Genomic DNA, 26382 nt, shown 5'->3' with positions numbered 1-26382 from the left:
ACAGGACTGAACAGTGTGACCGCTGGTGACGTCTGCGCAGGCAAGTGATTATGGTCGGGGCTGTGACTGTTATCAGCAAGTACCCGGCCATAATCTCGTGAGCGCGCAAACCTCTCCAGCGGTCACACTGAGCTCAGTGTAGATGCTAGACTGTATGGGCTGCTTCCAGGGATGACGTCCCTTTAATCACGTGATAGGGGCGTGTTCGAAATACTATCACGTGACTAAAGGGACGTCATCCCTGGAAGCAGCCCATACAGTCTAGCATCTACACTGAGCTCAGTGTGACCGCTGGAGAGGTTTGCGCGCTCACGAGATTATGGCCGGGTACTTGCTGATAACAGTCACAGCCCCGACCATAATCACTTGCCTGCGCAGACGTCACCAGCGGTCACACTGTTCAGTCCTGTGAGACTGGCACTGGGCATGCGCGGGGATGGCTGGAGCAGTGGGCGGCGCATCAGATATGGAAAGGAGCGATGGGGGCGGCATACAGGACCAGGGGGCAGAATAACGGACGGCAGAGAGCCCGCCCCCGGGATGGATTTACAGAAGCTGCATACAAAAAGGTAGAACTTTATAAAGGCTTTATTTTGGTCTCACATGGGGCACAATAATAACAGGGACCTTCCTAGAATGCAGCCCAGGAGCTGCAGAGGGGGAATCTTTTAGCTTTTGGGCGAAATTTCTGATGACAGGTTCCCTTTAAAAATATCAACAATCTCTAAGTTACAAAACAATCTTCAGAGATCTTGTTGTTCCTTTGTCTACAGTGCACAACATAACCAAGAAGTTTACAACCTATGGAACTGTAGCTAATCTCGCTGGATGTGGATGGCAGAGAAAAATTGGTGAACAATTGCAATGCAGGATAGTCCAGATAAGCAGCCCCAATCAAGTTTCAAAGAAATTCAAGCTGTCCTGCAGGGACAGGGTGCACCAGTGTCAGTGCAAACTATTCATCGACATTTGAATAAAATGAAACGCTATGGCGGATCCCATTGCTATCACGGAAACATAAAAATAACTTGACTGGAATATGCAAAACGTGACTAAGCCTGCTTTCACACATCAGGTTTTTGCTCTGCAGCACAATCCGGCGATTTGCGGGAAAAACGCATCCGTTTTTTTTTGGCGCCGGGTGCGGTTTTTCCTCATAGACTTTTATTAGCGCCGGATTGTGCCTCATGTACTTGCGTTTGATCCGGTTTTTGCCGGTTGCGGCAAAAATCGTCACTCCGGCGGCCGCACAGGACGCAGAGAGGAACGTTTTTTGCCAGTGGCAAAAAAACGCATAGCACCGGGTGCGGTGCTGTGCGGCATGGTGCTTAATGAAAGTCTATGCACGCCGAATCCGGTGGCATGCATCAAACGCCGGAAGCATGTACCGGATCCGGTTTTTACTTCTGAGCATGGCCAAAAGTGATATAAATTCATTGCTGTCAGAAAATTAATTACTCTCTCACTCTTTCTCTCTCAAACGCTCTCACTCACTGACTCATTCACTCAATCTCACCCACTCACCGATCACCGTCGTGGCGCTGCACGGCTGTCACACTGCTGGCGGCTTCTCCTGATTTGAAAATGCCGGCCGCCCATTATTCAATCTCGTATTCACTGCTTTCCCCGCCCACCGGCGCCTATGATTGGTTGCAGTCAGACACGCCCCCACGCTGAGTGACAGCTGTCTCACTGCAACCAATCACAGCCGCTGGTGGGCAGGTCTATATCTTGCAGTACAATAAATAAGTAATTAAAAAAACGGCGTGCGGTCCCCCTAAATTTTGATACCAGCCAAGATAAAGCCACTCGGCTGAAGGCTGGTATTCAGGATGGGGAGCTCCATTTTATGGGTTGCCCCCCCAGCCTAAAAATATCAGCCAGCAGCCGCCCGGAATTGCCGCATCCATTAGATGCGACAGTCCCGGGACTCTACCCAGCTCATCCCGAATTGCCCTGGTGCGGTGGCAATCGGGGTAGTAAGGAGTTAATCATGGCAGGCGTCTATGAGACACCCCCAATGATTAACCTGTAAGTGAAAGTAAATAAACACATACACCCAAAAAAAATACTTTATTTGGAATAAAAGACAAAAAAACACCCTCTTTCACCATTTTATTAAAATCCACAAATACCCTCCAGGTACGACGTAATCCACACGAGGTCCCACGAATCTTTCAGCTCTGCTACATGAAGCTGACAGGAGCTGCAGTAGAACCCCGCCGCTCCCGGGAGCTCCACGCAGCAACTGAAGGGAATCGCGCTGTCACCGGGGACGTCACTGAGGTAATGCCTGCATGTGCGGTGATGATGCGTGCGGGAATGCCGGTGTATGTGCGGTGATGGTGCGTGCGGGAGTGCCTGCGTGTGCGGTGATGATGCGTGTGGGAGTGCCGGTGTATGTGCGGTGATGATGCGTGCGGGAGTGTCGGTGTATATGCGGTGATGATGCGTGCGGGAGTGCCGTGATGATGCGTGCGGGAGTGCCGGTGTATGTGCGCTGATGATGCGTACGGGAGTGCCGGTGTATGTGCGGTGATGATGGGGTCTCTCTCTCTCAGCATAAAAAAAAAAAATGGATCCGTTTTTTTACCGGATCCCTCGCATCAGTTTTTACACAATCTGAGACAGATCCGTTGCATCAGGCACAAACCGGATTGTGCCTGATTGTAAAAAACTGATGTGTGAAAGCAGCCTAAGCCAAAATTCTTCTGCGAAAGCATCTTGTGGACAGACGATACCAAGATAGTTTTTTGGCAAGGCACATCATTCTACTGTTTGCCGAAAATGGAAACAGGGCTACAAAGAAAACACACGACCTACAGTCAAATAGGGTGGAGGTTGAAAGATGTTTTGGGGTTGTTTTGCTGCCCATGGCACTGGGGGTTTTGACTGTGTGCCAGGCATCATGAATCTGAAGATTACCAAAGGATTTGGGGTTGCAAGGTAGTGCCAAGTATCAGAAAGCTGGGTTTTCATCTTCTAGCAGGATAATCACCCCAAACATACTTCAAGAAGTCCCCAAAAATGGATGGAAACAAAGGCGAGTTCTGAAGTGGCAGCAATGAGTCCGGATCTAAATCCCATGAACACCTGTGGAGAAATCTTAAAATTGCTGTTGGGAGAAGATGCCTTCAAATAAGAGATCTGGAGCAACTTATAAAGAGCAGTCCAAAATTCCAGGTGAAAGGTGTAAGAAGCTTGTGGACAGTTATAGAAAGCGAGTGATTGCAGTTATTTATTCCAAAGGGTGTGCAGACAAATATTAGGTTGAGGGTGCAAACAATTTTGTCCAGTCCATTTTGGGATTTTTATGTGATCCAATTAATTTTCTTTTTCTCTTTTTTTTGTGTTGTTCCAATACACACAAAGGAAATAAACATGGCCATAACAAAACATGTGTAACTGTAATAATTTTCAGAGAGAAATACTTCAATTTCTGGAACAATTTCAAGCGTGACAACACTTTTGGCCACGACTGAATGTTTCCTCTTTTTATATTTTTACATGGGATTCTTTATGATTTTACATCAGCTCAAGGTTTATCCATTCAGGTCCCTTCAATATCGGATCCTCTCAGGGGAGATCTATATAAGAGAATTTTCCTGATTGACCCATCAAGGATGGATATGGACAGGGACAAGATGGCGGAGAGGATATTACACCTCACCCTAGAGATCCTCTTCCGGCTTACTGGAGAGGTGAGAGATTCTGATGACGTCACATTACATCATTCTTATCTATGGGAATAACAGATGGACAGAACTGGAGAGGTGAGGACTCTGGAAATGTCTGTAGTGAGATTTATTACTGTGTCTCTCCATAACCAGGATTACACAGTAGTGAAGAAGACCTCTAGTGAGCGCTGTAAGGACTCTGTGTCTGAGGAATGGGGAAGACCCCTGAGCCCAATCACGGGGCCTCCACCTCACCCCCTGATACATGAGGACATCAATGACCAGAAGATCCTAGAACTCACCTACAAGATGATTGAGCTGCTGACTGGAGAGGTGACACTGCTGGGAATGCTGGGACATTATACAGTAATACAGTAACGCTATAAAGGGATCGGGGCTGACGGTATCATTGTATGTGTCAGGTTCCTATAAGGTGTCAGGATGTCGCCGTCTATTTCTCCATGGAGGAGTGGGAGTATTTAGAAGGACACAAAGATCTGTGCAAGGACGTCATGATGGAGGTTCCACAGCCCCTCACATCACCAGGTAATATACCGGACTAAATACACACGGCCTATAATTATCTGTATGTAAGGAATGAATTCAGTCCCTGTATGTGTTTCCTCCAGTTCTATCCAGTAAGAGGACAACACCAGAGAGATGTCCCCGTCCTCTTCTCCCACAGGACTGTAAACAAGAAGATCTCAATGTTCCTCAGGATCATCAGGTAGTTGGAGAGGAGGTGTCATGAAATCTCCCCTATGATGTGTAGACGGCTGTGAAGGTCTTGTGCTCAGTCTGGTTTTATCCATCAGTATTATGTGTTTTATACTTGTGTAATGTGACGTCTCCATCTGTCTGTGACTTTTACAATATTTGTTTCAGGCTGAAGATCTGACCTATACTAATACTACAGAGACATATGTGAGTGATGATGAGTGGTGTAAAGTGGAGATTCTTACATATGACTACCCAGGTGAGTAATAACCACTAAATGCAGAGAAGTCACAGATTCTTCTCAGTCACCGGCTGTGGCTCCTTTATCGGTGGAGTAGTCCGTCCATAGACTACAACATTCTCTTCCACCTGGAACTGTTCATATTACTTTGGGCACTTAGAACCCTTCTTCTATAGAGCTTACAGTCATGGCCAAAAGCTTTGAGAATGCTACAAATATTATTTTTTACAAAGTCTACTGCTTAAGGTTTTCTAATGGCAATTTGCATATACTCCAGAATGTCATAAAGAGTGATCAGCTTAACAGCAATTACTTGCAAAGTCAATATTGGCTAAGAAAATGAACTTTAACCCCCAAAACACATTTCAACATCATTACATTCTTGCCTTAAAAGGAGCAGCTAACATTGTTTTAGTGATTGTTCCATTAACACAGGTGTGGGTGTTGATGAGGACAGGGCTGGCGATCAATAAGTCATGATTAAGTAAGAATGACACCACTGGACACTTTAAAAGGAGGCTGGTGGTTGGTATCATTGTTTCTCTTCAGTTAACCATGGTTATCTCTAAAGAAACACGTGCAGCCATCATTGCTCTTCACAAAAATGGCCTAACAGGGAAGAGTATCGCAGCTACAAAGATTGCACCTCAGTCAACAATCTATCGCATCATCAAGAACTTCAAGGAGAGAGCTTCCATTGTTGCCAAAAAGGCTCCTGGGCGCCCAAGAAGGACCAGCAAACACCAGGACCGTATCTTAAAACTGTTTCAGCTGCGGGATCGGACTACCAGCAGTGCCGAGCTAGCTCAGCAATGGCAGCAGGCTGGTGTGAGTGCATCTGCACGCACTGTGAGGCGGAGACTGCTTGAGCAAGGCCTGGTTTCAAGGAGGGCAGCAAAGAAGCCACGTCTCTCCAGAAAAAACATCAGGGACCGACTGATATTCTGCTAAAGGTACAGGGAGTGGACTGCTGAGGACTGGGGTAAAGTCATTTTCTCAGATGAATCCCCTTTTCGATTGTTTGGGACATCTGGAAAACAGCTTATTAGGAGAAGAAGAGGTGAGCTCTACCACCAGTCTTGTCTCATGCCAACAGTTAAGCATCCTGAAATGATTCATGTGCTTCTCAGCCAAGGGAATCGGCTCACTCACAGTATTGCCTAAAAACACAGCCATGAATAAAGAATGGTACCAGAATGTCCTCCAAGAGCAACTTCTCCCAACCGTCCAAGAGCAGTTTGGCGCCCAACAATGCCTTTTCCAGCATGATGGAGCACCTTGCCATAAAGCAAAGCTGATCACTAAATGGCTCATGGAACAAAACATAGAGATTTTGGGTCCATGGCCTGGAAACTCCCCAGATCTTAATCCCATTGAGAACTTGTGGGCAATCATCAAGAGACGGGTGGACAAACAAAAACCAACAAATTCTGGCAAAATGCAAGCATTGCTTATGCAAGAATGGACAGCTATCAGTCAGGATTTGGTCCAGAAGTTGATTGAGAGCATGCCAGGGAGAATTGCAGAGGTCCGGAAGAAGAAGGGTCAACACTGCAAATATTGACTTGCTGCATTAACTCATTCTAACTGTTAATATAACCTTTTGGTACTCATAATATGATTGCAAATATATTTCTGTATGTGATGTAAACATCAGACAAACACAATTAAAAACCAGACGGCAACAGATCATGTGAAAATATAATTTTGGTGTTATTCTCAAAACTTTTGGCCATGACTGTACAGCCTAGAATTAGGAGATGCTGACCCTTACCTGCTCAGATCTGTAATCTACAAATGACAGCGTACGTAGAATGTGCCGACAGGTTAGAAAATCACTTGAAGAAAAATATTTTTAAGGGCCTCTAAAAGAAGGTGGAGGGTAATGATGCTGTTACCTTCCTAGAATCCTGGCATCATGAAGGATGAATCTGCTTTCTCTCCCTTCTGTGCTGATGAATGTGCTCATATGGTCCGTACAAGACCAGGTCCAATCTTTGTGGCCAAACTTCACGTTTGTAATAGACAATATAAAATGTGCAGTGAGAGCTAATTGTGAATTCCTGAACAATAATAGCAGAGTTTCCCTTTATTCTGACTTTTTAATGCTCTTTTTATAACTCCTTAACAGTGGCGAAACAACTTTTCATGGCGGTTGTTAATGGGCGTTAATTCTTTGTGCCGCTTTTTCACAGCACAGAGGATTAAGCGTGTAGTGCACCTGTAGCGCCCCACAGGGGTCTAAGGGGTTTACTCATCACTGGGCCAGTGGTATTTGGGGTTGCTGCTGTGACTGGCCTGACCCGGCTCCGTGGCCCCGTCGGCTACATGAAAAGACAAACAGGTGGGTGCAAGGTTATCCGGTGTAAAGGGGGTTGGAAGGAGGGTGAAGGATCCCTGGGGAGCGTCACCAGTGGCGGTGGTGACTGGGGGTCTCAGCCGCTGACCCCTCCTGCGACTTCTTCTCTCCCAGGAGCAGTGTTGGATGAGGATGGGGGATGCTTTGCAGCGCCACCCATGGTGCACGGCCAGGGATTAGCCGCCACCGCGAGATGTTACTTTCCTCCGGGGCTGTTGTTAACGCAGGACAGATAGTCCAGCTCCCCACAGGTAGAGTGAGCCCCGGGGAGGACGGTGGCGACCGGGGGAGTAGGCCGTTGGCGCCGAGGCGTGGGGGGCGACGGTAATAACAGGCCGAGGCAGCGGCTGCGGGTCCATGTCTTTTACTCACAGTTCTTTAGAAGGCTGCCCTCGGGGTACCGGTCACCTGCCATGCTAAGTCCCAGCCGATCCCGGGTAAGCAAGGAGCAACCACCGATGTCCGTGACCATGTAAGACCTTTCTCCTCTGCGTGGGTCCCCTAGGCATTAAGCAACTTGGGGACTCGGTTCCACCTTGTATCCCATTCAAATGAGTTTAGCCTGGGGACTACCTAGTCGACCCACGGCCCTGCAGAATTGATGAAGCAACATGATGTAGGGTCCATTCTAGGGATCTGCAACCTGTCTGCGCCAGCCACCAAGGGAGCTGTTCAGTAAGCTTCTCCTCAGCAGCCATGTCCTCCTCAGTCTCACTGGCTCACCCGACCGTCTTAAGCTACTCTTGGTGTACCCGGGTCCGATTCCCTCCAGTCTGCTAGGATCTACGAGTCCTTGATGTCCTGGTACACTCTCGCTCTCCTTCTGTGTCTCTGACTGACTGTTCTGCTTGGTCGGGGAACTGGGTCACAGACCCCCCAGGGAGCTGTTGTTACTGCTCTGCCTTGGGCTGGAGTCTGTGTCTTTCTGCAGTGATTTCCTGTCTGCTTCTACTCTTTACTTCTAGTGCCCCCTCCCTCTAGATGACTCACTCTCCCAGTGAAGTTCCCCACTGCCATGGCAACCACCTTTGCCCTGATTTCAGTGTGACTGCACCTGTTTTCCTGCTTGTGTAATTTGATATGAACACAGGATGTTGTGTAAAGCTCCAGACTCCAGCGGTTAACTCCTTCTTATCTGGATCAGTACAGCGCTCTAAATCAGATGCAATACTCTGTGGCAGCTGAGGCCTCAGGGGTGCCACACCCCCCCAACGGGTGACAATGTAGTGGGTATCAGCTGTATATCACCAGTTTTGGAACTGATTACGTTTAATTAACCCCTCAGGTGCCACTGTCAATTGCGACACCAACATCTAACTAGATCCTCATCGTGGGTGCTTCTCTCACACCCCCAGGTCATCTTTTTCACATTTCAGACAATTAAGTGTGTAGTGGACCCCCAACTGGCAAAAATGCAGGGGGTGTCAGCTGAATATGACCAGCTTTGGAACCGATTATGTCCATTTAACCATTTTGGTGCTGCTGTGATTTGTGACACCAGCATCTAACTGGATCATCATGGGTGCTTGTAGCTTCTCTCTCACCACAAGGTCATCTGATGACCTTAGAGTACAATGGCCCTTTAGATCCTGCAGTAAGCAGGGTTTAAAGGGTGCTTTACACGCTCCGACATCACTACCGATATATCGTCGGGGTCACATCGTTAGTGACGCACATCCAGCGCCGGTAGCGACATCGCAGAGTGTGACACCAAGGAGCGACGATCAACTATCGTAAAATCGTTCAAAAACGGTGATCGTTGACACGTCGCTCCTTTCCTTAATATCGCTGCTACCACAGGTACGATGTTGTTCGTCGTTCCTGCGGCATCACACATTGCTGTGTGTGACACCGTAGGAACGACTGACATCTCCTTACCTGCGTCCACCGGCAATGAGGAAGGAAGGAGGTGGGCGGGATGTTATGTCCCGCTCATCTCCGCCCCTCCGCTTCTATTGGCCGACCGCTTAGTGACGACGCAGTGACGTCACTATGACGCCGAACGCTCTCCCCCTTAAAGGAGGGATTGTTCAGCAGTCAAAGCGACGTCGCTGTCAAGGTATGTGCGTGTGACGCTGCCGTAGCGATAATGTTCGCTACGGCAGCGATCACCAAATGTCACACGAGCGACGGGGGCAGGTGCTATCGCGCTCAACATCGCTAGCGATCGCTAGTGGTGTCGCAGCGTGTAAAGCACCCTTAACAGGCAGTGAAAACTGACAGATCTCATGCACTGCAGTAAACGAGTACTGCAGTGTATGAGGCCAGCAAACAACATGAAAAATATTCATGTCCCACAGTGGGACAAGTAAAAAAAGTGTTAAATGAAATAAGTAAACGAGTTCAAAGTAAAAAAAAACACTAAAAAAGCGCACACGATTCTGAAAAGCCGTTTCACCACAAAAACACAGCTTCTCTGTATTGCTGCATCCTGAACAACCCGAATTAGGAAACTGTCATCTTATGTATTCCAAACAATGAACACAGTAAAACAAAAAGTAATTAAAAAAAAAGCCAAGAATCTTACTTTGCATCATACTGACACACAAAATGTATTAAAAAGCAATCCATAAGTCATAAAAAAAATATCAATGAAAACATCTACTCAATCTGAAGACAACAAGCCCTCATATGGCTATTTCAGTAAAAATCAGAATATGGTGAAGCAAAAATATACATTTTTGTAAATATAGTTTTGCGTGCAAAAGTAGTGAAACATAAAAAAAACCTATATAAATATATTAACTCTATAACTCTAGTGACCCAAAGAATTAGTTGGTTTGATCTCCTTTATTGGTATCATTTTTGCATACATAACATTTTTCGGTGACTTTTTATTCCAACAAACAATTGAACACCACGCTCTACTGGTTCTTGCCATGAGGTCTTCTACTAGACTGTGAAATGTTATTGTCTTAGTGAATACTTCACTTTTACTACATAACTTGTTATTTCTATGGACATTTTAAGTACAAATGTTAAAGAATATAAATGTCAAGGATATTTTATTCAAAAATAATAATTGTTTTTTTTCTTGGTAGATGATTGTACCAGGAGATCAGAGGGACAACTCATGTCTTCGGTTTTTAAATTAGAGGACCTTGAGAACACACAGGATACAATTGATGTGAATGCGATGACGCCAGATATCCCATCATCTCTTCACAGTAAATGTCAGCCATTTGATCCTTTGAAACAGTTTCTATCTTCCGACTTATTACAGACTGCTACGAAGACAATTCCATATTCAGAATATGGAAATAATTTTTCCCTCGAAAAATCTTTTGTTAAAAATCAAAAAATGAACACAGAGGAGAAGAGATTTTCTTGTTCCAAATGTGGGAGATATTTTAACCGGAAAACAAATCTTGTTAGGCATGAGATAATTCATACTGGGGAGAAGCCACATCCATGTTCAGAATGTGGGAAATGTTTTATTTGGAAATCGACTCTTATTGGTCACCAGAGAACTCATACAGGTGAGAAGCCATATTCATGTTCAGAGTGTGGGAAATGTTTTAATCTGAAATCGACTCTTGTTAGTCACCAGAGAACTCACACAGGAGAGAAACCATATTCATGTTCAGAATGTGGAAAATGTTTTAATTGGAAATCAACTCTTATTAGTCACCAGAGAACTCACACAGGTGAGAAGCCACATCCATGTTCAGAATGTGGGAGATGTTTTAAATGGAAATCGACTCTTGTTGATCACCAGCGAACTCACACAGGGGAGAAGCCTTTTTCATGTTCAGAATGTGGGAAATGTTTTGTACAGAAATCACTGCTTGTTGCACATCAGAAAACACACACAGGGGTGAAGCCATATTCATGTTCAGAATGTGGGAAATGTTTTACAGTTAAATCATTTCTTCTTATACACCAGAGAACGCACACAGGGGAGAAGCCATATTCATGTCCAGAGTGTGGGAAATGTTTTTTAGATCAATCATATTTCGTTAAACACCAAAGAATTCATACAGGGGAGAAGCCATATTTGTGTTCAGAGTGTGGGAAATGTTTTTTAGACAAATCAAGTTGTGATAAACACCAGAGAACTCATTCAGGGGAGAAGCCATATTCATGTTCAGAGTGTGGGAAATGTTTTGTAGATAAATCTTATCTTGTTAGACACCGGAGAATTCACACAGGGGAGAAATCTTTTTCATGTTCAGAATGTGGGAAATATTTTGTAAATAAATCAAGTCTTGTTATACACCAGAGAATTCACACAGGGGAGAAACCTTTTTCATGTTCAGAATGTGGGAAATGTTTTTTAAATAAGTCACATCTTGTTAGACACCGTAGAACTCACACAGGAGAGAAGCCTTTTTCCTGTTCAGAATGTGGGAAATCTTTTAACCAAAAATGCCACTTTCTTAGACATCAAAAATCCCACACAGAGAGTAGCCATTCTAATTCCTAGAGTGTGAAAAATAAATGACTGAAAATTAATATTTTGGTTACCATCAAAAATAACTCAGATGGGGAGAAACTATACAGTGCCTACAAGTAGTATTCAACCCCCTGCAGATTTATCAGGTTTACACATTCGGAATTAACTTGGCATTGTGACATTTGGACTGTAGATCAGCCTGGAAGTGTGAAATGCACTGCAGCAAAAAAGAATGTTATTTCTTTTTTTTTTTTTTTTTAAATTGTGAAAAGTTTATTCAGAGGGTCATTTATTATTCAACCCCTCAAACCACAAGAATTCTGTTTGGTTCCCTTAAAGTATTAAGAAGTATTTCAGGCACAAAGAACAATGAGCTTCACATGTTTGGATTAATTATCTCTTTTTCCAGCCTTTTCTGACTAATTAAGACCCTCCCCAAACTTGTGAACAGCACTCATACTTGGTCAACATGGGAAAGACAAAGGAGCATTCCAAGGCCATCAGAGACAAGATCTTGGAGGGTCACAAGGCTGGCAAGGGGTACAAAACCCTTTCCAAGGAGTTGGGCCTACCTGTCTCCACTGTTGGGAGCATCATCCGGAAGTGGAAGGCTTATGGAACTACTGTTAGCCTTCCACGGCCTGGACAGCCTTTGAAAGTTTCCACCCGTGCCGAGGCCAGGCTTGTCCGAAGAGTCAAGGCTAACCCAAGGACAACAAGGAAGGAGCTCCGGGAAGATCTCATGGCAGTGGGGACATTGGTTTCAGTCAATACCATAAGTAACGTACTCCACCGCAATGGTCTCCGTTCCAGACGAGCCCGTAAGGTACCTTTACTTTCAAAGCGTCATGTCAAGGCTCGTCTACAGTTTGCTCATGATCACTTGGAGGACTCTGAGACAGACTGGTTCAAGGTTCTCTGGCCTGATGAGACCAAGATCGAGATCTTTGGTGCCAACCACACACGTGACGTTTGGAGACTGGATGGCACTGCATACGACCCCAAGAATACCATCCCTACAGTCAAGCATGGTGGTGGCAGCATCATGCTGTGGGGCTGTTTCTCAGCCAAGGGGCCTGGCCATCTGGTCCACATCCATGGGAAGATGGATAGCACGGCCTACCTGGAGATTTTGGCCAAGAACCTCCGCTCCTCCATCAAGGATCTTAAGATGGGTTGTCAGTTCATCTTCCAACAAGACAACGACCCAAAGCACACAGCCAAGAAAACCAAGGCCTGGTTCAAGAGGGAAAAAATCAAGGTGTTGCAGTGGCCTAGTCAGTCTCCTGACCTTAACCCAATTGAAAACTTGTGGAAGGAGCTCAAGATTAAAGTCCACATGAGACACCCAAAGAACCTAGATAACTTGGAGAAGATCTGCATGGAGGAGTGGGCCAAGATAACTCCAGAGACCTGTGCCGACCTGATCAGGTCTTATAAAAGACGATTATTAGCTGTAATTGCAAACAAGGGTTATTCCACAAAATATTAAACCTAGGGGTTGAATAATAATTGACCCACACTTTTATGTTGAAAATGTATTAAAATTTAACTGAGCAACATAACTTGTTGGTTTGTAAGATTTATGCATCTGTTAATAAATCCTGCTCTTGTTTGAAGTTTGCAGGCTCTAACTTATTTGCATCTTATCAAACCTGCTAAATCTGCAGGGGGTTGAATACTACTTGTAGGCACTGTATATGTTATTGGCAAATTGTAGAAAGAAACATATCAAAGACAGTTGTATAATTAAATGAGAAAGGGAAATTACTTTACAATATACTGCATATTTTGGAATATATGGCCACGTTGAGTTTTGGTGAATGTTTTACCTCAGTATTTGTACCCAAAACCAGGAGTGGAACAGTTAGAAGAAAAGTATAATTGAATCACAGGCACCACTTCTGTATTTTTTACCGACTGCTGGTTTTGGCTTACAATTACTGAGATAAAAATCTCACCAAACACTCAAAGTGTGCAGGTGACCTAAGACGCACTTTTAACAAGGAAAAGAATCTTGATAATAAGTTAATGCGTCTTAGGATGCGTGCGCACAATCAGTGTTCACAGCATATGGCATGCTGTATGTTTTCACTGCGTCAAAACACTGCATTCTACAGTACCAGCACAGTGGATAGGTTTTATAGAAATCCCCTACCCACTGTGCTTGTTTTTCCCGCAGCATAAACTGACATGCAGTGCAGCTTCCCGAGATGCAGCATGTCAATTTATTCTGCGGAACTGCAAGTGTTCTGCGCAGGTAGAACAGAGAGAAAGTTCGAAGCTGCCCAAACACTGATCGTGGGCATGGGCAGCTACGGTTTCCTACTCGCAGCACTCACGGCCCCACAGAAGGTACACTGCGTCCTTGATGCAGCATTTCCTTATCGTGTGGACATACCCTAAGGCCCTGTGCCAACGCTGCGTAATTTTGATGCGGATTTTGACGTGTATTTTCAGAAATCTGCAGCAAAATCCGCATGTCCATTGTGAAGCCAGCAAGGTCTATGAAAATTCAGAACTGCTGTGCCCAACTTGAGTATTTTTCTCTTGCGTATTTGGTGCAGATTTCTTTTTTTCTGCACCAAATCTGTACCAAATACGCAAGGGAAAAATAAGCAACATGGGCACAGCACTTCTGAATTCTCATAGACTTTGCTGGCTTTACAATGGACATGCAGATTTTGATGCAGATTTCTGAAAATACGTGTCAAAACTATACAGCGTGGGCACTGGGACTAATAGTCTGGATGCAGCTTCCTGATACGGAGGAGACAAGTTTCTTCCCTATCACTGAGAGAACTGCTCTCTCCTCCTGCCCCACACTGATCTATGTGATCGGTACAGAGCAGGAGAGGAAGCTACCGGCACCTGCGCAGAGGCTGCACGTCCTGAGTGAGCAGCTGAAGAACCTTCCACCAGACTAGCTCCAGGACATTTCACATGACTTTTGAAGGAACTGGAAAATAAATATGCAGTATATGTGTATGCAAATATGCACATGTATCAGAGCTGTGTGTGCATGTAAATGTGCGTATCTAGCAGAGCTGTGTATGTATATAAGGGGGCACTCACACTAGCGTTTAACATCCGATGCAATATGAAAATTACACTAGGCTCAAACTCTGATGCGAGCCTGAGCCGAGTGTCATTCTACTGGGGTCTGATTCTCTTGCATGCGAGATTTGGAGCACAGGGAAGAAGGAGAGATTATTTTCTCCTTCTCCATTGTCTGTCTCAGTGGATATTGGACTGCACTCGGATGGTTTCACACGCGCCCAGAGAATTGTATGGACGTGCGTGATCCGAGGTACGCTGCCAATCGCAGCATGCAGCAATTTTTTTTTCTCATGTGGAATCGGCATGAGACAAAAATCGCTAATCGGCACTGCCCCATAGTATGACATTGGGCCGAGTCTGATAAAACATCAGACAGCACTCATCCGATTAATATACAAGCAATACGCAAGTGTGAGAGCAACTTAATAGTGATATGTACCAGAGCTGTGTGTGTCTATAAATGTGTACATGTAACAGAGCTATAAGTGTATGTAAATATAAATATGTAGCAGAGCTGTGTGTGTCTATAAATGTGTACATGTAACAGAGCTATAAGTGTATGTAAATATAAATATGTAGCAGAGCTGTGTGTGCATGTACTGTCCATGCAGCAGTGTTCTGTTTATATACAGTGTGTCCACCCATATACTGTCCACCGCCATTAACTTGAGAACGGCGGCAGCTATAGGCATAGAAGTGGTGTCTAGGTATAGTAAAGTAGCCATGCGCTACGCAATGAATCCACCTATTGCGCCACCTGGTGGAAAACAACGGAGTTAGCATTTTTATCTAGTAAACGGAACGAGATAGAGGAAAAAAGTGAATTAAAAAATTGTAGGGCATAATCAATTCAATACAAATCAACACCTTGCATACAGAAATGCTATGATATGAAACCCATAACCCCCCCAAAACATTGAATGCTGGTCAAGCATATGGCGCTCATTTAACTTCGATGCTCAAAGTGGCCACCGTCAGCTGCAATGCACATCTGGACTCTGCACAGCATACTGTATCTTGCTGCACTTTGTGCAATATGGTAGGTGACACGTTTGCACAAGCATCTGTGATACGTTGTCGTAGGTGCTGCAATGTCGGTGGAAGGGTCGCATACACCTGCTGTTTGTTGTGACCTCAGAAAGAAGTCCAATGGGGTCAGGTCAGGTGAGCGTGGAGGCCACTCCACGCAGCCACTATACCCAATGACTTGTAGGAAGGACTCCATGAGGTATCGCTTCACGTCCACAGCCTTGAATTGATGATGCCCTACAACTTTGTAATTCCCTTTTTTTCTCTCTCATTCCGTTTTCTAGATAAAAATGCTCCGTTGTTTTCTACCAAGTGGCACAATAGGTGGTTTCATTGCGTAGCACATGGCTACTTTACCATACATAGACACCATTTCTATGCCTATAGCTGTCGCCGTTTTCAAGTTAATGGCGGTGGACAGGATATGGGTGGACACACTGTATGTGCTTTGCAAATTATTAATGTCTGTGCTGTGAAGCTATATACAATAAAACACAGTGCAGAGAAACACTAACAATAGATTTATTACAGTATTTTTGTATTTTACCATAATGTATGAATGGAAAAAGGAAAGGCAGACCCCTCTTGCAGTCTCCTGCTAATTAAAATCACCTGTGCGAAATTGGAGTAGTTCTGGTCCAAGTAAAAACAAAAAAATGAGGGGACTCAGCCTCGTAGCATGGGTGCAATGAGGCACCAGGTCACCTGCGCTACTGGCGCATTGTCGCTGGGGCGATCGTTGGCACACGGTTCCGCACCATTAAGGCGTCAGAGTAGGGACTCACTCAGAGGTTCACCGTGACGTTTCAGTGGGCTTCATACAGTCTGATCAGAATGTTAAACCAAGAATAGAGTTGATTGAATCGGCCAAAATCCGGGACCGGCGGATCCCTGTCGGATTGAAAATAAAATCCGGATCCGCTCCGGATTCCGGTGCCCATATAACTGTATGGGGACCAGAATCCGGAGACTAAAAACGTTTGTGGAAGGGATACGGAGGTAGGAGCGTGCGCGGTATAGTCACCCGAGGTTGTGTCATGGCAGCAAACTGCTTCCGGGTCACGCTTTTCCCTTCCGGAGCCGACAATTCAATATTCATTGTTTTGCCCGCCCACCGGCGCTTGTAATTGATTGCAGTTAGACGCGCCTCCACCTCCTCCAGTGTGACTGCAACCAATCACAGGCGGCAGGACGGCCGGTGGACAGGGAAAGCAGTGCAAGTGTCTGCAGGTCAATATGGTGAACGTGCATGTCTTTCAAAAACACATGAACGTTCCTGTCAGAAGTGTGTGGCTGTGCTGGTGATGCGCTGTCAGCCTCGTACAAGTCTGACATAATATCAGCCAGCACAGCCTACGCTCTCTGAGCATGAGTGTGCATGTACACAGAAACACATGCATGCTCCTGTCAGAAGTGTGCGCGGATGTGTCTTTGATGTGTCTTTTTTTATTATTATTTACATAAGTAATTAAAAAAAACGACGTGCGGTCCCCCCTAATTTTCATCCCCAGCCATGATAATGCCGGCTGGGGGCTGGTAGTCTCAGCCCGCAACCACCCAGTATCTATTAGATGTGACAATTCCGGTGCAATACCGGCTCTTCTCGATTGCCCTGGAGCGGTGGTAATCGGGGTAAGAAGGTGTTAATAGCAGCACACAGCTGCTACTAACCCTTAGGTTAGTAATGGCACAGGCGTCTATGAGATACCTGCTTCACACTAACCTGTAAATGACAGTAAATAAGCACAGACACAGAGAAAAATCCTTTATTTGGAATAAAATACAAAACACACACCCTCCTTCACCTCTTTATTAACCACCAACACCCTGCAGATCCGGCAAAATCTACGCGAGGTCCCACACTGCTTCAACTCTGCTGCATAGCCAGCGGCCATAGAGCATGACCACTGGCTGTGCAGACAATGACAGCCGCGATGACTGCACGGCAGGCAGATACTGTCACAGGCTGGTGGCGCATGTGCCTGCAACCAAGCACAGACGAGAGGACGGCTGGTGGGTGGGGAAAACACGGAAAGCTGTGTGTATACGATTCACTGTACAGGAAGTGAATGCTCGACCCAGAAGCAGTGTGCCGCCATGACGCTGAGTCTCGGTAAGTATGAAATGCTGTTTTATTTCTGTTTTTCTTTATTTTTCAATTATTTTCCCCAGTGCCAGACCCAGATTGTGCACCCGGAATTCCGGATTGTGCACCCGGAATTCCGGATCGTGCACCCGGAATTCCGGATCCAGCACCCGGAAATCTTTGAAACCGCGTGGATCCGGACTTTTACAGTTCGGATCCACTCAGCTCTAACCAAGAACCTCATGTTAATGTATTTAATTTTTTGCCTAGCAGCATTAGATCAACTTATGAATTTTGGATGTGCGGCTATTTCTTTTTTCTACCACATTGTTGCTATACATCTAATGTGGAACTGTCCTAGTCTCCGGAGGAATTTCAATGGCCTGATTGTACTCATAAATTCTGTATATGAATGCCAGAATACCCCAGATCCATTAACATCTGTTCTTGGTTTTACTTCTGAAATTCCTGTACAGGAGAGTCACCAACTGACTATTGCATATATTTTATATCAAGCTCGGAAATTGATAGCTTCACATTGGAAAAATCCCAATTCTCCAGTCGCAAGTGAAGTATTTGATGGGTTAAATAATATTCGCTTAGAGAAATTTGTATAAAAAAAGAAAGACCTATCAGAAGTTTCAAGATATTTGGGCTCCTTGGTTAAAGAGATCAAATTTGGCCCATCTGACTTTGACGTGGGCAAGGAGTCTTTTTCGAATATCCTCACACTAAGGTTTAAACTAATGTCTGCTCCGTGACTCTTTTTGATTTTATCTGTTATGTTGTAATTTCTGAGAGGGACATATTGTAATTGTGACTATACTGCCTTCATTTCTCCCTATGGTGACAGCAATATACAGTATGGACATATTGGTGGCTGTGAGGGGGTGGGGGGACAAGTTGGATGTATTTTTGTACTTTCTTCACAAATTCTTCAATAAAAAAAAATAGTTGATTAAAAAACATGTTCATATTACAAATTACTACTTACATCTATGATCCATTCCATTTATTAAATTTCTTTCCATAACAAGTATAGTCATTTTCTTTACCACCATCAAAGCAAAGATTGGAACTTCCCGAGGCACCCATTTCATCAAATCGGTTGATTCATAAGTAAATAGGAAAATGTTTTGGTTTTTTTTACAGAAATCAGTTCTTGTTAGTCACCAGATATAGTCATAGGCGAACATTTTGGCACCCTTGAAACTCTTCCAGAAAATGAAGTATTTTTCCCAGACAATTACTGCAATTACATATGATTTTTCATACAGATGAATAAATATTATTATTATATTACCCACAATAAAAATGACTTACCTCTCCATTCTTTCTAAATTGGAAAACTTGCAAAAATCAGCAGTGCATCAAATACTTATTTTCCTCTATGTGTATGTATGTGCGTGCGTGCGTGTATGTATGTATATGTGTATATATATCTCTATATATATATATATATATATCTATATATATATATATATATCTATATATATATATAGATATATATATATATATATATATATCACACGCATATATGTGTATATGGGTATGTTCCCCCTCAGTTCATTTCATATGCCTCCATGTACTAATTGTCAAGCGGTCAGCCCATGCAAATTGGCTGGAAAAAGCTGGGAAAGTCAGACCTGGCTCAGCAATCAATTAGTCACTGAAGCCTGTTTATTTCAGTGTAATTTTGGGCCGGTTTTTCCTGGAGCAATCAGTAGGAATGGCAGTAGGACTGGTTGCTCCCTTTTGCACATTCAATCCAGGTTTTGATTCCCCACTGGATCAACTGAAATAATCAGGAGGCATTCAGAACAGAGAGCCTGCTGAGGAGAGCAGTCCAGGCTCATGGCTGCTGGTGCTGAGGCTTGCTGTGCTGAGGAACCGACACAGTAAGAGAATACTGTTTTGTTTGTTACATAAGTTTATTTTGTAGTTAGCATTCTGTTGTTAGTTAGTGGCCAGACGGCCTTAGACATTTATTTTTCTGTGTTTGAATGTGTAACAGTGAGAGATAAGTGTGCACAATCAACACGGCAGTGGCCGTACCTGTGTGGAACCTGCCAGTCTGCCGCCGTCATCTATGAATCCATGGCCACTCGCTTGGACCGAAGCAAAGATCCAGCTGAGCTATATTCCCTGTCTCAATATATAAATAAATAAATATATATAATCTAGCTATAACATACATACACACAGTGGTGTGAAAAACTGTTTGCCCCTTCTTATTCTTTTGCGTGTTTGTCACTCTTAGGCTATGTGCGCACAGTGCGTTTTTCGTGGCGTTTTTGCGTGCGTTTTTGGGCTCAAAACTGCATGACTTTGCTTTCACAGCAAAGTCTATGAGTTTTCATTTTTGTTGTCTGCACACAACTTTTTTTTTAAGCTGCGCTTTTGAGCTTAAAAAAAAATGGACATGTCAATTCTTTCCTGCGTTTTTCTGCGTTTTCCCCCCATGCAATGCATTGCAAAAAAGCAGAAAAACGCGGAGATCAAAAACACAGAAAAATGCAGCCAAAAATACATCAAAACAGTGCAGTTTTTGTGCGTTTTTGCCGTGGGTGCGTTTTTTGTGCGGTTTTAGCGGCCAAAAACGCAGCGTAAAAAAAACCGCAGCGTGCACACATAGCCTTAAATGTTTCAGATCACCAAACAAATGTAAGTGGACAAAGATAACAAAAGTAAACACAAAATGCCGTTAAGGGCTCATTCAAAGGACCATTCTGTTTGTCCTGGTCAGTTCCTTCTTTTTTGTGGACTTACTGACAAAACCATCTTTTCAATGTCTTTCGTGTAGGATTGGATGGCATACAGAAGAACGTCCGTGTGCATCAGTTCCTACAAAAAAAAAACCATCGGATGCTGTATATCCGTTCCGTTATTATGGAACATGACCTATTCTGTTCCATAATTGCGGAACGTGACACAATACAAGTCAATGGGTCTGCAAAATCCCCAGAAGCCGTATGGAAGCACTTCCATGTGGCTTCCGTTGGGTGCCCCTGTAGTCTATGTCGCACTGCCCCACCAGTCCCACAACTTGCACCGCGGTGTGCGAGCAGCCGCGGTGATGACAAGCGCCGACATCAGAAGGTTAGCTAAGTTTTCTACCTGCGTTGATGGTCTCCGCTGCACTCCTGACATCAGCGCTCGTCACTGACTTCCATTGCCCGCAACGATATCACCTCAAGTCTCGCGGGAGCTCGTGATGTCACCGCTAGTCACAGTCTCGGGCCACCCATGAGCATTACGGTGAGATCGTGGTGGTCATTGAACTCAGTGACGAGCGCTGACGTCACGAGTTCAGCAGACTTTATCACCACAGGTAATGAAGTCAGCTAACTTTATGACGTCTGCACTCATCATGCACTGCGGTGACTTGGCCTGACCTAATGATGTTAGCTCAGGCCACTCCACTGCTCTCCCAGCCAATGGGGAACATTCTGTTCTTTATTGACTGGGGCAGTGAGTATGGTATGGATCGTCGTGGGACCCCTTTATTGGATTACGCCGTACCCAGATTTGTTTTTTCTTTTCAATGAATTGGTGAAAGAGGGAATGTTTTGCTGAGTGTTTTTTTCAAATAAAAATTTGTCGCCTATTTTATTTCATTACTGACTGGGTAAGTCATGTCGAGTATCTGATAGACGCCGTGACATCACTAACCGGTACTGCCCCTGGAAAAAGCGCCAAACTAAACGATTGTTGGGGATCTCCCCCTCCCATCCACTGTGACTGCTGTTGCTCTTTGGTAAATATACATTGTACATAATCCTGGTGTTACTTTTAAAAGGGCTCCCACTTTGCGTATCATCATTGTTTCTAGTAGGCTAAGGGTACCTTCACACTTAGCGATGCAGCAGCGATCCGACCAGCGATCTGACCTGGTCAGGATCGCTGCTGCATCGCTACATGGTCGCTGGTGAGCTGTCAAACAGGCAGATCTCACCAGCGACCAGTGAACAGCCCCCAGCCAGCAGCGACGTGCAAGCGACGCTGCGCTTGCACGGAGCCGCCGTCTGGAAGCTGCGGAGACTGGTAACTAAGGTAAACATCGGGTATGGTTACCCGATGTTTACATTAGTTACCAGCGCACACCGCTTAGCTGTGTGTGCAGGGAGCCGCGCACACTGAGTGCTGGCTCCTTGCTCTCCTAGCTACAGTACACATCGGGTTAATTAACCCGATGTGTACAGCAGCTACATGTGCAGAGAGCCGGAGCCGGCAGCACAGGCAGCGTGAGAGCTGCAGAGGCTGGTAACTAAGGTAAATATCGGGTAACCACCTTGGTTACCCGATGTTTATCTTGGATACAGCTTACCTCAGCTGTCAGACGCCGGCTCCTGCTCCCTGCTCGCTTCATTTGTCGCTCTCTCGCTGTCACACACAGCGATCTGTGTGTCACAGCGGGAGAGCGGCTTTGAAGAAAACGAACCAGGGCTGTGTGTAACGAGCAGCGATCTCGCAGCAGGGGCCAGATCGCTGCTCATTGTCACACACAGCGAGATCGCTAATGAGGTCACTGCTGCGTCACAAAAGCGTGACTCAGCAGCGATCTCGGCAGTGAGCTCGCTGTGTGTGAAGCACCCCTAAGACCTTCAGTTACTGACAATGGGATTTTGGCCAGTATCAATAAGCATGGATCTTTCAGATGCAACTCTCACAACTGCTTGTGCTGTAAAACTATCAAGCATGGAATTAGTTCCTTTGCTTCTTTATACATGATCAATTATGAGTTTCCGATCAAATATCATCTTACCTGCGCTTCAGAGTTTATTTAATTACATGTGCATGTGGTAAGCAATATATTGGCAGAACTTCTCAGAAATTATGAGCAAGGTTGAACTCACACCGATATAACATAAGGAAGGGTTATCTCCAACAGTTTGTCAAAACAGTGCACTTTTTTTATAATAAAAACCCAGATGTCATTAACATCATGCCCATAGACCATGTCCCATTAGAAACCCCTAACAGAATTAATCTGTTGAATCGTCGCAAGACTTGCTGGATATATAGGATTGGGACTTGAAAACCACAGGCTTAAAAGGAAAATGATAACATACAACTGGAAGATGGGGATTAAACCTAGGGAAGAATACATTGCAGTTTGCAGACAGTTCTGCAAGACAAGAGTCAAAGGAACTAAGGCCGAACACGAATTGAGGCTTGCAAAAGAGGCCCAGAGTAAGGTGAAAGGATTTTGGGGGTATGTTAAAAGAAATGTGAAGGAGACCATTGGAGTCCTGCAGAATCAAAAAGGTGAAACGGTCAACAAAGTGGAACAGCAGGTGGAGCTACTAAATTTGTATTTTGTATCTGTCTTCTCCCAAAAAACTAATGCAAGCATCAACAATAATCATGATAGAAATGATGATCAGGAGGAGTCCAAGTTGACAATAAAGAAAGGATTGATATTATAACACAGCCAAATTAAAGGAAATAAAGTCCCCAGGTCCAGATGATTTACACCTTAGAGTCCTGAAAGAGATAGCTGAGGAAATAATAGTACCGCTTGCCATAATCTTCAATAAGTCATGGGAAACAGGAGTGGTTGCTCTAGATTGGAAAAGGGCAAATTAGGTTCCTATCTACAAAAAAGGGGAAAAAGGAGGATCCAGGGGATTACAGGCCAATAAGCCTGACCTCCATAGCAGGAAAAATCGTCAAGCAAATTGCCAAAGAACATTTACTTATGTACTTGGATGGGAAGGCGCTAATCAACCAATGCCAGAATGTCTTTATGACCAATAAATCTTGTCAGACCAACCTGATTTCCTTCTATAACAAAGGCACTGAATGGTTGGAGCAGGGGAATGCTGGGGATATAGTATATCTTGATTTAAGTAAGACATTCAATAAAGTATCCCATAATATCCTTGAAAAAGTTATCAAGTACGGAATCGACAAAAAATCAGTTAGATTGATTCACAACTGGCTTAATGATCGGGCACAATGAGTAATACTAAATGGCTACACATCAAACTGGAAGAAAAGTAAAAGCGAGGTGCTACAACAATCTATCCTTGGCCCCCAGTGCTGTTTAATATCTGTATAAATGATCTGGACAACAGAATTATTGGGGAACTCATAAAATTTGCAGATGATACGAAGATAGTAGGACTAGTTAACACTAGAGAGGAAAGAGATCGTATTCAGAAGGATCTAGACCCAGTCAAACAATGGGCAGAGGCAGAGGCAAAGGCAAGCGGAATGGTAGTTAACAGAGACAAATGCAAAGTCCTACAGCTGGGTAAAACAAATGTAAAAAGCATATACAGTATGGGAAGAATAGAACTAGGTGATAGCTCCGGGGAATAGGACTTTGGCATACTAGTAGATCCCAGATTTAACATGAGCAAACAGTGTGGTGCTGCAGCTAAAAAGGCCAACAAAATTCTGGGATGTATCAAGACAAGCATTGAACCTAGATCAAGAGAGGTAATTATTCCCCTACACTATGCCCTGGTCAGACCCCACCTGGGATACTGTGTACAGTTCTGGACGCCCAATTCAAGAAATATATCGATAGATTGGAGCAACTCCAGAGAAGAGCAACCAAGATGGTAGAAGGTCTGCAAATTATGTCATATGAAGACCGGCTAAAACAACTAGGAATGTTTAGTTTGCAAAAGAGAAGGCTGAGAGGAGACGTAATAGCAATCTACAAATACAGTTAGGTCCAGAAATATTTGGACAGTGACACAATTTTCGCGAGTTGGGCTCTGCATGCCACCACATTGGATTTGAAATGAAACCTCTACAACAGAATTCAAGTGCAGATTGTAACGTTTAATTTGAAGGTTTGAACAAAAATATCTGATAGAAATTGTAGGAATTGTACACATTTCTTTACAAACACTCCACATTTTAGGAGGTCAAAAGTAATTGGACAAATAAACCAAACCCAAACAAAATATTTTTTCTTTCAATATTTTGTTGCGAATCCTTTGGAGGCAATGACTGCCTTAAGTCTGGAACCCATGGACATCACCAAACGCTGGGTTTCCTCCTTCTTAGTGCTTTGCCAGGCCTTTACAGCCGCAGCCTTCAGGTCTTGCTTGTTTGTGGGTCTTTCCGTCTTAAGTCTGGATTTGAGCAAGTGAAATGCATGCTCAATTGGGTTAAGATCTGGTGATTGACTTGGCCATTGCAGAATGTTCCACTTTTTTGCACTCATGAACTCCTGGGTAGCTTTGGCTGTATGCTTGGGGTCATTGTCCATCTGTACTATGAAGCGCCGTCCGATCAACTTTGCGGCATTTGGCTGAATCTGGGCTGAAAGTATATCCCGGTACACTTCAGAATTCATCCGGCTACTCTTGTCTGCTGTTATGTCATCAATAAACACAAGTGACCCAGTGCCATTGAAAGCCATGCATGCCCATGCCATCACGTTGCCTCCACCATGTTTTACAGAGGATGTGGTGTGCCTTGGATCATGTGCCGTTCCCTTTCTTCTCCAAACTTTTTTCTTCCCATCATTCTGGTACAGGTTGATCTTTGTCTCATCTGTCCATAGAATACTTTTCCAGAACTGAGCTGGCTTCATGAGGTGTTTTTCAGAAAATTTAACTCTGGCCTGTCTATTTTTGGAATTGATGAATGGTTTGCATCTAGATGTGAACCCTTTGTATTTACTTTCATGGAGTCTTCTCTTTACTGTTGACTTAGAGACAGATACACCTACTTCACTGAGAGTGTTCTGGACTTCAGTTGATGTTGTGAACGGGTTCTTCTTCACCAAAGAAAGTATGCGGCGATCATCCACCACTGTTGTCATCCGTGGACGCCCAGGTCTTTTTGAGTTCCCAAGCTCACCAGTCAATTCCTTTTTTCTCAGAATGTACCCGACTGTTGATTTTGCTACTCCAAGCATGTCTGCTATCTCTCTGATGGATTTTTTCTTTTTTTTCAGCCTCAGGATGTTCTGCTTCACCTCAATTGAGAGTTCCTTAGACCGCATGTTGTCTGGTCACAGCAACAGCTTCCAAATGCAAAACCACACACCTGTAATCAACCCCAGACCTTTTAACTACTTCATTGGTTACAGGTTAACGAGGGAGACGCCTTCAGAGTTAATTGCAGCCCTTGGAGTCCCTTGTCCAATTACTTTTGGTCCCTTGAAAAAGAGGAGGCTATGCATTACAGAGCTATGATTCCTAAACCCTTTCTCTGATTTGGATGTGAAAACTCTCATATTGCAGCTGGGAGTGTGCACTTTCAGCCCATATTATATATATAATTGTATTTCTGAACATGTTTTTGTAAACAGCTAAAATAACAAAACTTGTGTCACTGTCCAAATATTTCTGGACCTAACTATCTGAAAGGAAGTCACAGAGCAGAGGGAACTACTCTATCAGGGCGGCATCGTGGCTCAGTGATTAGCACTGCAGTCTTGTGGTGGCTCAGTGATTAGCACTGCAGTCTTGCAGTGCTGGGGTCCTGGGTTCAAATCCCACCAAGGACAACATCTGCACAGAGTTTGTATGTTCTTCCCGTGTTTGCGTGGGTTTCCTCTGGGTTCTTTGGTTTCCTACCACACTCCAAAGGCATACTGATAGGGAATTTTGATTGTGAGCCAATCAGTTTTGCTGATTTATGTAAAGCGCTGTGAAATTAAAAGCGCTATATAAGTGAATAAATAATATATTATTATTATTCTCATTAGCACAAGAAAGTACAAGAAGCAATGGGATGAAACTGAAAGGAAGGAGATTCAGATTAGACATTAGGGAAAACTTTCTGGCAGTGAGGGAGGTGAGAGAGTGGAACAGATGACTACTGCGGGAGGTAGTGAGCTCTCCA

The 26382-nt window shown here is 44.3% G+C and overlaps 1 protein-coding gene across 1 annotated transcript in view; it reads left to right on the top strand.

Annotated features, from left to right (window-relative positions):
* The window catches only part of LOC142312219 (uncharacterized), a 139041-nt gene that overhangs the window by 97124 nt on the left and 15535 nt on the right, over positions 1–26382 (top strand). The window contains exons 8-9 of the mRNA XM_075351127.1: positions 10306–11400; positions 20389–20397. Coding sequence (XP_075207242.1) covers positions 10306–11400; positions 20389–20397 — 1104 coding nt within the window. The remainder of the gene's footprint in view (positions 1–10305; positions 11401–20388; positions 20398–26382) is intronic.

Source organism: Anomaloglossus baeobatrachus, chromosome 5 (assembly GCF_048569485.1).
Source record: "Anomaloglossus baeobatrachus isolate aAnoBae1 chromosome 5, aAnoBae1.hap1, whole genome shotgun sequence".
Classification (NCBI taxonomy): domain Eukaryota; kingdom Metazoa; phylum Chordata; class Amphibia; order Anura; family Aromobatidae; genus Anomaloglossus; species Anomaloglossus baeobatrachus.
Note: the sequence above shows the minus strand (reverse complement) of the source record. Positions and strands in the feature narration are given on the sequence as shown.